Below are 12,881 nucleotides of genomic sequence, written 5' to 3'. Positions count from 1 at the left end.
ACCCTGCATACATAAGATAAGGTAATAGCATACACAATCCTATGAAACAATACACAGATTGCTCTTCTAGGAACTAAAAAATATTTTTTTCATTTTCTCTTTATTTTGAAAATACTGACTGAATGACACCTCAATATCTTCTTTTTATATAAAACTATTGATGAATCATTTGACATATGTTTTTATTATCATTACATTAATTTAGAGAATAGTATATGGGAAAAGTGAACTCCAGCAGAATATACATGTATGCAAAACTCCAGAATATAAAGTGCAATATGTATCAATAATATCAAAGATATTTTGCAGTGTATTGTTTGTCAACCATGCAATTATACTTGTCTTCAACAATCATTAATGGGTTTTTTTCAAAATTCTTGAAAGCTTCATAAATAAATCAATGCATCTAGGATGTTAATTTCCAAAAACTCTAAAATTTTCTCGGCATTACTAAACATGTTTTCTGAAAGTGGTTTAAAACCGAAAGTAAAAATAAAGTTTTCTGTGACTTAAGTTCCAAGAAACAAAACTGATACTGAAAGTTGATATGTAACCAGTATCAGAATACAGTCCATTCCATAAAATTAAAATGATATGTATAACTGATACTGAAAGTTGATATGTAACCAGTATCAGAATACAGTCCATTCCATAAAATTAAAATGATATGTATAGTATATATGAGAAACAGCAATACAGGTTTACATTTGTAATTATAAGCATGTCACAGTTATATTGTTTCTCACCATTGACCCATGACAGCTACATGTGGTACATATTATTGTATGAACACATTTACTACCATAAATATATAATAATTCTACATAACCACTTGAGAAATGCACTCATTTTTACCTTTCTAATCCTATCTTTAATCCTAGAATTGTACAAAAAATGGTGGAGAAAATTCAAGAAATAAAATGAAAATATTGGATTTCTATTACTTTTTATGCATGCTTCATAGTATGGGGTAGGGGAGGTAACCCATTTTCAATATGGCAATAATAAAATGGTAAAATTCCCTTTGTGAATAGAATTTCAATATCTACTTTGTCAAATATCTTTTTTATGTAAAACTCTTCATGAAAGTATTCTATTTTTGATATAGTGGAGTTTTAATTATTAGTCTCATGTTTAAATAAGATGAGAGATGTATTCATTAGTAATAGATACCACAGCTTGTTTTATTTAAAAAAAAAAAGTTTATTTAGAATAAACTCACAGAAAATTGTGCCAACCCAACAAAAATTGTGCCAACCCAACACATATTAGCACCAGCAAAAATTTTTTGTTTGTTTTGTTTTGTTTTTGTTTTGCTTTGAAAAAAAATATATCAAAATTTAAGTGAATGTTAAAATTTGACATTCAATATAATGAAGGTTATTGACATTCCTTATCTAGATACACTTTAAGCCAAAAATAATATGTTTGTTTAGGGTTACCTGACCAACCCTAATTTTTTATCCCCGGCCCTAATTTCATTATCCACTTTCCTACGAAAAAGAATTAAAAAGTCGAGATTTCGATCTCAGACTCTGGTTTTAGCCATCATTTTAAAGTGAATGACACTAAAATTTAAGTTCCAAGAAACAAAACTGAAACTGAAAGTTGATATATAAACCAGTTTCAGAAAACAGTCCATTCCATAAAATTAAAATGATATGTATAGTATATATCAGAAACAGCAATACAGGTTTACATTTGTAATTATAAACATGTCACAGTACACTAATAGAATTTTAGGAGACCATTGACCCATGACAGCAATATGTGGTACATATTATTGTATGAACACATTTATTACCATAATTATATAATATTAACTCTACATAACCGTTCATGAGATGCTCTCATTTTTTCCTTTCTAATTCATAATCCTTGAATTAAACAAAAAGGGAGGGGGGGAGAAAATACAAGAAATAAAATGAAAATAATGGATTTCTATTACTTTCTATGCATGATTCATAGTATGGGGTAGGGGAGGTAACCCATTTGCAATATGGCAATAATAAAATGGTAACAAAAAAATTTCCTTTGAGAATAGAATTTCAAAATCTACTTTGTCAAATATCTTTTTTATGTAAAACTCTTAATGAAAGTATTCTATTTTTAATATAGTGGAGTTTTAATTCGTCTCATGTTTTAAATAAGATGAGAGATGTATTCATTAGTAATCGATACCATAGCCTGTTTTATTAAAAAAAATTGTTTATTTAGTAAACTCAAACTGAAAAATGTGCAACCAAACACATTTTAGCACTAGCAAAAATTTTTTTTTCTTTTTTTGTTTTGTTTTGTTTTTGTTTTTGCTTTGAAACAAAAGAAATCAAAATTTAACTGAATGTTAAAAAGCTTGAATTTGACATTCAATATAGTGAAGGTTATTGACATTTCTTATCTAGATACATTTTAGGCCAAAAATAATATGTCTGTTTAGGGTAACCCGACCGACCCTAATTTTTTACCCCCTGCCCTAATGTTATTATTCACTTTCCTACGAAAAATTTTTTTAAAAAGTTTGGATTCCACTCTCAGACTCCGGTTTTTATTCATCAATTAAGAGTGAAAGACACAAAAAAAAAAATAATCAAAAATCAAAAAAAAAAAATCCTCACGACCGACTAACCCTATTTTTTTTGCCAATGTAACCCTAAACAAACATATTTATCTTTTTGGCCTTATAAAAAGATCCCTTTTCATTTTGGAAAGAAAACAAATCTATACACCCAAGTCATTCCAATTCCCAAACAGAATATTTTAAAGACATTTTAGTATTATATAAACATTACATTGTAATGAAAATTAAAATCAATGAAGCTATTTATATATTTCAAAACAAATCTAGAATCAAAATGTCACTGATAACATAAATGAAGATAACTCTAGTGATTTCACTTTATCAGCAGCATGTGATTAATTTCTTTAGGAGAATTCCCCAAACACCAGTAGGCCAATTTATACCCCCTCTGTTTTGTTACAAGGGGGCAACTTTGAAAATATATCAAAATGAAGCTTTAAGGATTTGCACTCACAGATACAAATTACAACAAAGCGTTATGTTTGTTACAATAGAGATTTGGTCAGGAACATGAAATAACAAACATGCAAGCCCTGTTAGAGGTACCTGCCCCACAGAATACACCATAAAATATGAGAATGATTATCTTGAATAAATGCCATTTTTTTCCTTCAATGACTGATAAAGTAAACTTTTAAGCCAATGAAAATGCTTGTTACAATCAAAATTGAATTATTCTATGATAGCACAGAGACATTGATAAGAAAAGACTTGAATCTTTAGGTCAACATCAGAACAAGTACAAATGTCTTTAGATACCAGTTTTGTTGAATAAGCTTCCAGGATAATTCCAAAACAAATATTCAAACTTTACCAATATCACATATAATGCCAAAACACCTTAATTGAAGGCTTAAAATGAAATAACACCACCAGACAATCATTCCATGTTTATAATGAAGGTTTATTTGCCTCCTGGCACAGTGATTATAGTCAACTTGACAGCATGGTAATTAGGACAATGCCAGGGCAAATGAAGCTAGAAAACCCGCTAATGGGAATTGGTATATTTTTTATATGGAGCTATTTGTAACATACTGAGATGCACATGCACTAAATTATGTTATTTTCAGTTCAAATTCACTTATTTTCAAATTGTTCCAAATTTTCTAAGTCTGGTCATGGAACAGGTGACAGATAAAGCGTTCAGGCTGGCAATACGTTTCATAATTTACAAGGGGATGTAACCTGCGACAATGGATCATCAAAATATCTACATATGTTTTAATTGTTAATTGTATGTGTAGTATTACAGTAAGCAACTAAACTTAACTTTTGTACGCTAGAAATTAATCAAACTCGTTTTACATTACCATTTAAAAATTCAAAGCCGTTTCGGTTATTTACCATGTAGGTATAATTATTATAGATGTGGGGCCAGTGGTGAAAATGAAACAAGCAAGTACCACATGTTTAACTGTTTCACCATCATAATTTGTGGACTTCTGCAAGCCTGATTTTTACAGAAAATAATCATTATTATTAACTCTACTTAAAAAAGTTATCATTTTAAAAAAAAATCAGCATCGTAGAGGAAACTTTTATTCCCGAAAATGATCCCATTAGGTACTACTCATGAAAGTCTGATAAACTGCCTGAACAACTGAATGTAAAATTATTTGTTGAAAAAAAAGTTTAGAACAAGGTTAAAAAGTAAATATGCTATATATATATTAGAGAGCGCAGCTCAAACAGGCTGAAGGCTCTTTAGCAAAGCATTTATAAAATCTTGTGATGGAGATGTGTCAGTAACGTTTATCTATGTAAATAATCCATATATGTGTAGAGTTGGAAAACTTCTCGTAAACCGGCACAGGAAATCCCAACAAGATCCAGCATTGCACAAGACAGTATGCAAAGTCACAATCTCGAGTGATTACAAACAATATACTTTTGAAAATTCAAAAATGAAAACATAATATTGTTGAAAGACAAACCTTCCAATTATATTTTTTACTGAATCTAACAGTTACGTTTTGTCCAGAATCTTAACTTAAACGCCGTTTTACGAGACCATTTGCTTCGGAATTTTCCGCTTGGTAATGGAGCATGACATTGACATATATGTTGTAGTCGCTCTCACATATTTTTGCATAAGTGAAACAAGGATTTATAAGTGAGAAGGATTTGTCACTGTCTCTTTACACTAATGAACACCACGCAAGACGCCTATAAACCGAGAATAAAAACCATTTTCTCAACAAATACTTGTATTATTGAGTCAAACGAAACACCAATGTAAAGTTAATTAAATTTTAAAAAATTTAGTACTTGCTATAAGTATTAGAGGTTTAGAAGAAATGTCTTAAATTTTCGTTAAAATAATACAACAGCTCATGAAATGACAGCAAGCTTCAGAAAGTAAGACGGTAACCATCACACCTGCATGCTACATCAAAGGCTGCACATACGGATATCAAAGGAAAATCAGTCGTCACCTAGCGTCACAATCGGTGCAAACACAAAAGTTACTTCGCCATACTTGCCCAAAACCCAGTGTGACTTATCGTTCTCATATACGTCCTTGAGTGAAAGTAGAAGTATCAATGCTAAATATTATTTTTCTGGTTATATATTCAATGCCAGTAATTCAGCAAGGCTATGATTCTAATATAAAAATGGTTTCTAGCAGTACAGTAAGTCAATGCACATAACAAGCAATAAGCACAAAACACATAACATTGATAAGAGTTCAATCGCGGGTCACAGGAAATAACTCTTTCACTGTTATAACACAGGCGTTTGCATTTGGTTTTGGTAAAGTACGATGTCCTACCCCTACTATATGAACAAGGTGAGACACTCCATGAACTGGAAGTTGAAGGTACGCTCCATTTCACTTTGAAATTAGACCAAATTTACCGAAAAAATATTGAGTGTCCGCTCGTTTAATCAACGTACCTTAATTAAGAATCCTCTTTTTGCAATGTATGCCAGGTTTTTGTCGCGAAGTTACGGTTTTTTAATATGAAACAGGACACAAAGTATCCAAGTAGCGGACGATGCATCAACTATGGAACGGAAGTTGATCTTCAAGCAAGCAGTTTTGCAAGTTGCAATCTGATTGGTTAATCAAATTAATTGACCAATCAAATTGCTTCTTGCAACTGCTCGCTTGAAGAGTTCCAATTCCGTTCCACAGTTGAAGTATCAGAGTGTCTCACCTTGTTCATATAGTAGGGGTAGGTAATTATATTTTTTATCAAACCAGAAGCAGACGCCTGTGGTTAGAAATTCGTTATTAATATTTACCTGGTATCTCAACTGCATTCATAACATTCATATATTTCTATTTGGTGACATTTAAAAAACAAGCCAAAGAATGGATTAACGGCTGCTCTCTCAGATAGGCTTTACCTAAAATTATCTTATATACTGTTCCTCTGTACACAGTCTAATCTACCATTGCCTCGCTTCGAATAATACCTATATCCGGTTTCGTTTCTGGGCAATAGCCTTTGTAAACTTCCGGTTTTCTTAATTTCATTGTAGGGATGACAGCTTTATCGATAACATAATGAATTAAAAAAAACCACTGTCATTCTGCTAAAAACATTTAAACATTAAGACATATAAATACACTCTTTCTAAGTGGCTAAATTGAATAGATAAATATATTTTTACTTATGTTTCTTGTGTACCGGAAGTGAGGAAGTACCTGCCCACCCCCAAGTTGGACTATCCCATTATTTCGCGGGAAACTTTCTTCGTCGAAATAAGGCTGGAAGAAGAAAACATTTCTGAATTTACACCAATATTATTGGTATTGTTGACGGTAACAATTAACAATGCCTGGCGCAACTCTTCCGCAGCCATCATTGAGTGAGGACATCAAGAAAAAGTGATTATTTTCGTTGTCGATCTCCTAATTGCAGTAATTATTTTGGCCGACCGTACGAGTTGTTTACCATTTTCAGTGAAAGCAAAATCATTAAGGCTTTCCACTTAATTTTATATTCATTAGATTGTGTATTGATCTACAAATCTTGTTTATACTGTGAACATTTTTCACAAATATTTTCTACACATTTATCCGAATCACGCATTTTATTTTTTAGAAATTTATTTATGCATGTTTTAGCAAAATGATCAAGTTAAAACTTCAGGTTATCAAGAAGATTAATTGATATCCTTATTCTGAATATTGTTAAACCAGACTTTTTTTTACAGTTATAGTGTCATAGTCGGCAATATGACATCTTTGTGTTGCAGGTAGTTTGCGCTATATAAATACCTTGAGTCATTGATCGCCAGAAGGTCAACTGAATCCCATATATTGATAAATATAAGTGTCAGATGTTCACACTGAATTATAGTAAATATTTAATTTAATTTAATTCTGCATATAGATGGAAAATATCTCTTTTCTTATCTACATAAGGGTACCTATATATATATTAATTTCATAGCTAGATATAGTGTTGAAATATAAACGATTCAAACGAGATACCTTTCAAACACTTCATTTGTCGACCAAATGCAGATCAGTTACGTTAAAATTTGTCTTCACCCTGAAGACTCGTCACACAACTAAGTTTGGGTATTGCCATTAAGCATACTCTCGATGTTTGAAACAGATGTGATAACAGCTCCTTTACATTTTTCTTATCTACATAAGGGTACCTAATATATTAATTTCATAGCTGGATATAGTGTTGAAATATAAACCACATTTAAATTTATACCATCAGGTATTGACATCCACTCGATACTTTTGTGGTATCCACTTGTGATAGTCAAACTCTTGTCAACCTCTAGAGCTACTTATGCAGGCAATTGAACACACTGCAGTACACCTGTATGAGCGATAGGAAAATCAACAGCCAGACTGCGATTCAAACGAGATACCTTTCAAACACTTCATTTGTCGACCAAATGCAGATCAGTTACATTAAAATTTGTCTTCACCCTGAAGACTTGTCACACAACTAAGTTTGGGTATTGCCATTAAGCATACTCTCGATGGTTGAAACAGATGTGATAACAGCTGGTACAAAATGTAGTAAGAGTGGAAAATGGAAATATTCTAATTGAGCTACCTGGTTGCAGCCGATCACAGACATGTCCGAGGGACATGTTCTGCAAAATTTGACTCGGACCGCCTATTTTAAAATCCGGTCCGGACCGAGCATCCAGCAATTATTGAGTACTGGAAGTCAACTTTATGGCGACTTTATAACGCAGGTGCCAAACCTGGCAAAAACGTAAACTGCATAAGATACTCATAAAACAGCTGCCTGGATACTAATAGAAGGAAGTAATGTTTACTTCAAAAATTTACATTAATGTTCGGTCCAGCAAAATCTGGTTTGGTCCAGCTTACTCACAGTCCTTGCCGGTCCAAATTTCCGGCCATTTTTTTCCACTTTTGCGATGTCTGCGATCAACCCAATGCAGAATCATTATACATCTGAATATAAAATATATAAATACCAAGTATCAAGCAGAAATAGAAACTACCATTTTTAGCTGTGAGAACCCAGAACTTCCTCGCTCCTAGGGACAAATGCTCATACAGCACTAGAAGCAAGCAAGCTGTAAGTCTGTCAAGGCAGACATAAGACAGCAGTAAGCAAATAATTTAGGAAGGATAGAAAAGATCTCAAATATAGTTACCTTTTACAATTAAAAAACCGAGTACCAGGTAAAGTACCTTATCTGATAGTCATCATCAATTGTAATGGAGATAATCTTTTACATTCACAATATTATTACAACAGGCCAGACTGAAGACCAGCATCCTCAATCTCTAGGGGTTACAATCACATGAAGAAAGGGTATGTGATTGTGACCCCTGGAAATCGAGGATGGGCTATCAGGAAACTTTACAAAATTATTGAGTTACCAAAATGGAGTTACTAAGTAAGCAATTACATAATCTGTTAATATGTGTAATTTCAGATTATCTGAATTGGATGAAGAACTTAAAGATGGCGACATCACAGAAAAGGTTTGTGCTCAATTCAGTTGTGATGTAATGGCAATATGTATAAAAGTCCCATTTTGATGAAATTTGAGTTTCTTGAAAATAATTAGACTACCTGCTGATAATCAGTTTTCTTGTTGCTAATAATTATTGTGCAGAGTTAAAAAAAAAACTAACTAATAATAATAATAATTAAAATTTTCACTTTCAGGGATATTGGAAGAAAAAATGTCGCCTTCTTGATGACAGTATCCCCGATAAGACTAGAGAGGAAGTTTTATCACTGGGAAATGACTTGAAAGATGAAATTATAACTGAGGTAAGCTATAACAGATTTTTTCTGTGATTTAATGTACAAAGTTTTAACACAGTCCAACTAAATACAGAATCAATGAACTAGCTAACATGATGATGAATTCGCACTTTTGCGAAAGCTGTAATTAGATATATTTTAACAATGTATTGAAAATGCATATAGTGCAACCCTATTTTAAGTGCAAAATTTCTTATTCAAATAGGGCTTAGAATGCTATGATATATTTCTGAATCTATCCCCTGATGGTTATCATGTTGTTCAGTAATCAAGCATGTGTCTTTCGTTTATACAGAAAGGATATCACAAGAAGTTACAGAAACTGTTTGAGTTATGTTTCAAATTAACGGAGTCAGCAGATGATGTAGTAATTAAGAAAGACAAACATGAAAAGAAACAGAATGGGAACCACAATAATGAAGAGACGAATGGTCACTCCGATGAGAATGGTCAGTCTAATGGCAATGGTCACTGTAATGGGAATGGTCATTCTAATGGGAATGGTCACTCTAATGGAATGGAGACTGATGATATAAAAACCAATGGTACCAACAGTATTGTGGTTAGTAACGGAGCTAAAGACTCCAACGGATCAAATGGCGTGTCCGAGGATGACAACAAAGCTGAAATTAAAGAGGTACTTAATTGTTGAATACTGAATTAGGTAATTTATTATGCTGCTGGATGTTTTTGCTTGGACAAAATCATAATTTTAGTGATATAAATATACTTCTCTACTGGGAATCAACCAGTAGCCATGACAGGACAGTAGTCATGATTGTGTGCATATTCTACTGTGCATCCAGATTTCTGAAAAACTTATGGTGGTTTTGTTTTGTATTTGTGGAAACAATGTGTTTTGTGAGATGTAAACAATTAAATTTTACCTAAATCACGACTACTGTACCGTCAGGACTACTGGTTGGGTCACAGTAATTGTTTTAACTTGAGAACCCAGTTTTCAAAGTTTTTTCTCTTATTATTTAATTCAAAGACCCAGTTTTCAAAGTTATATTTAATTTCAATGGTAAAAATTCTGAATAAAATTTTCAATGGAATTTTATTTTCTCAAAGTTGTTTATTTATATCTGAACCATTTTAGTTTTGACGCTTTTTGTTGATATTAAATATTTTGAAGTCATTGTATGAATTTTACATTACAAATTCCTAGTCTCATATTTGATTAGAGATAACATAATGTGCTTCCTTTCTACTTCCAATCCTATTTAACTCACCAAATTAGGATGTTGGCTCCCTGTACAAATTTCTTACTTTTAATTCAACCAGGAAGTAATGGAGGTGACCGAAATGAATGAGAAGAATGGTAATGGCTGTGAAGAAAGGGATGAGAATGATGACCAGGTGAAATCGCCAAAAGGTAAGTCAAGCCTACATTGGGACTATTATAATCAGGGATGAAAATGTTCAGCCGATTGGCTGATTTCAGCCTTTTTGACTTTCAGAAAATAGGTCCCTGGTACATGTAGTTCCATATAATTTTCCCCCAAAACATAAATTTCAGCCTTTTTCAAAATTTTCCATTTTCATCTCTGTATAATTTCTTGAGTATTTCCCACACCAATGTATTGTTCATAGGAAGTGAATATATATAGAAAACCTATTAATGAAGATTTTTCTTGGGTTATATCAGAATTGTACAAATAGAGATTTTTTTCAGGAATGCCGCCACGTTGAATTAAGCTATTGTTGTTAATTTGTATTAGAATGGTTTCACTTGCAGTCTTCAATACAATTCAGTTTTAAATAACTGAAAGTTTCTCTGAAATGGAATACTATGATAATCACCCTATCATTTTAGGAAACATATCTGATGTACAATTAACACATGGAATGTTATGCAATTTTATTATCATTGTTATGATCTTTATAACAGCTTTAATCTTGGTAAATTATACTCCAAAGCATTATTTAACACAGGAACGAGCAGTAAAAAGGGCAGAGGTCGTTCCAAGAATGCCAATGGAGCTGGACAACCATCCATTATGTCAATGTTCAACAAAGTGTAAGTTGTCTCCCTTGTCTAGAAACTTACTACGTTTCAGTTTTTATCCTAATAAGGTTATTGCAATTTAAAGGCATACTAGTGGTGATGGAATAAAACTGTCTCAAGGGCGTGAATTATAATGTCAGGCTCTATAACCCCTTAACACAGTCATTGTTGCCACTCTAGCTGTCCTTCCTCCCAGTCTGTTTAGGGGGCTGAGGTTTATTGGGGTCTGAGTATGTGTTTGTAAAACCTAGATTATATACTCATATTTATACAAGATTCCCTAAAACTTAAAGATGCTCCACCGCCGACAGAGCATTAATGATAAATTCATCTTTTGAACAATGATTGGTGTTTAATCGTGTATATATATGTCTAATTAACACAAAAAATAATACAAAATAATTTATTTTTCCTTTTGTACATGAGCAATCAGTACTTCATTCCATATAGGAAATAGTGCCATGGAATTTTTTCGGGATGCAATTAATTATTTTTTATATTTTCAACTTGAAGTAAAATTAGAAGCTGAAACTTTTCAATGGCGGTAATGGTGTAAATTAAGTAACTTTTGTAACTGAAGAAAAATACTAAATCGTCTGCTCTTGTTTTTAATAATGAAAAAATACCATTTGTCAGAGGTGGAGCATCTTTAAGTGATAGATATGTTTATGTCTTTACTTTATCAGGCCAGCTAAGAGAAAGTCCACTGCTGAGGAAGAGGAGGAGCAGGTCAAATGTGAAGAAGAAAAGGATTTGAAAAAAGCTAAGATAGAGAGTGAGGAAGACAGTGAAGATAAGATGGACACAGATGGTCAGGATAAAAAGTGAGTATGAAATTAAATAGAGTATGATTCATAGAAAGTATGAACTCTGATGTCGACACATAGCGAGCATAAACTCAACCCATGATACAATACAAGTATGAAATTAACTGATGGTAAAAAGCTAGTTTGAATCTGACTGACAATAAAAGTTGAGTATAAATCCAACTGATGATACAAAAGAAGTATACAATTCCATGTGGTCTTTTGCAAGTCTCTTTCACAAAAGCTAGCAATTATGATTACTTTTGATGTTTATGTGACTTGATTATTGAACCTGATTTCATGTTAACCAGAGATGTGTGTGACAGTACCAAGGACACACCAAGTCCTGCTCCAAAGTTACCGCCTGCTAAATGTCGTGAGTGTAAACAGCTGCTTAACGACCCGGACCTGTTGATGTTCCCTGGTGATCCCGAGGATGCAGTATGTATTGCTATTGTTAAATCTATTTGTTCTCCCTCTATTTATAACACTTTGAAATTAGTTTCATAAAAATCTTTTTTGTTAAAAGAAACTCTTTTTATCCCATTCATAAATACTGATAATTTGACTGGTTTGAAAATGAAAAGGGCAAACATCAACAGAGGCTGATATTTTAACAGGCTTTCAAATATAAGAGAACAAAGTAAATAGAGATAGGTATTGTATGATGTAATGAATATAAATGAATATGTCCATATCATGATGTTGAAATTATAATTCAGACACACCTCGGATATACTGCAGTCTCCCAAAACATGCCCCACACACAGAACACACATCACATAGTATACAGTGGACCCGCAATAATCCGGACGCCGGTAGTCCGGAAAACTCACAATCCGAACGGAATTTTCAGGGAACGGATTTCTGTAACGTTATTTATACTCACTAGTCCGGAAATTCATATTCCGAATCTGGAACTCCATTTTGGGAACGGAATGTCACTTTCGTTAATAAATTCCCGCAATAATCCGGACAATTTGTTGTCGCCACGTGCCGAGAAAATCCAAGGCCAGCTACAGTCATGTGTACAATACACACAATCACTTGACACTGAGTGTGTTGTCATAACGACGGCTGCCAGATTATAGCCACGGGCGTTTACCTGAACACCTTTCACACGGGTACATGCAGTCATGTAACGGTTCATTGGTTTTCTATAGGAGATCAAACTTCAGTGTTGTTATATGAATTGGGTCTGTGATTAGGGTAGATAAATGTTTTTTAACCCTTAGACTGCTACACGC

General features: G+C 32.9%; 1 protein-coding gene and 1 long non-coding RNA gene across 3 annotated transcripts in view; one reads left to right on the top strand and one right to left on the bottom strand.

Annotated features, from left to right (window-relative positions):
• The window catches only part of LOC138321186 (uncharacterized), a 53,559-nt gene extending 47,534 nt beyond the window's left edge, over positions 1-6,025 (bottom strand). The window contains exon 1 of one of the 2 annotated variants that reach the window (XR_011208291.1): positions 5,936-6,025. This is a non-coding gene — a long non-coding RNA (uncharacterized lncRNA). Of the gene's footprint in view, positions 1-5,830 lie in introns of both variants that reach the window. The other variant, XR_011208290.1, reaches the window with a different exon arrangement.
• A 237-nt stretch (positions 6,026-6,262) lies between these two features.
• Positions 6,263-12,881, top strand: part of LOC138321179 (DNA (cytosine-5)-methyltransferase 1-like) — a 44,159-nt gene continuing 37,540 nt past the window's right edge. Inside the window, exons 1-8 of the mRNA XM_069264667.1 lie at positions 6,263-6,419; positions 8,480-8,528; positions 8,716-8,823; positions 9,113-9,454; positions 10,105-10,195; positions 10,756-10,840; positions 11,515-11,652; positions 11,946-12,075. Coding sequence (XP_069120768.1) covers positions 6,367-6,419; positions 8,480-8,528; positions 8,716-8,823; positions 9,113-9,454; positions 10,105-10,195; positions 10,756-10,840; positions 11,515-11,652; positions 11,946-12,075 — 996 coding nt within the window. The 5' untranslated portion in view covers positions 6,263-6,366. The remainder of the gene's footprint in view (positions 6,420-8,479; positions 8,529-8,715; positions 8,824-9,112; positions 9,455-10,104; positions 10,196-10,755; positions 10,841-11,514; positions 11,653-11,945; positions 12,076-12,881) is intronic.

Source organism: Argopecten irradians, chromosome 4 (assembly GCF_041381155.1).
Source record: "Argopecten irradians isolate NY chromosome 4, Ai_NY, whole genome shotgun sequence".
Lineage (NCBI taxonomy): Eukaryota > Metazoa > Mollusca > Bivalvia > Pectinida > Pectinidae > Argopecten > Argopecten irradians.
This window is presented reverse-complemented; position numbering and strand designations above follow the sequence as displayed.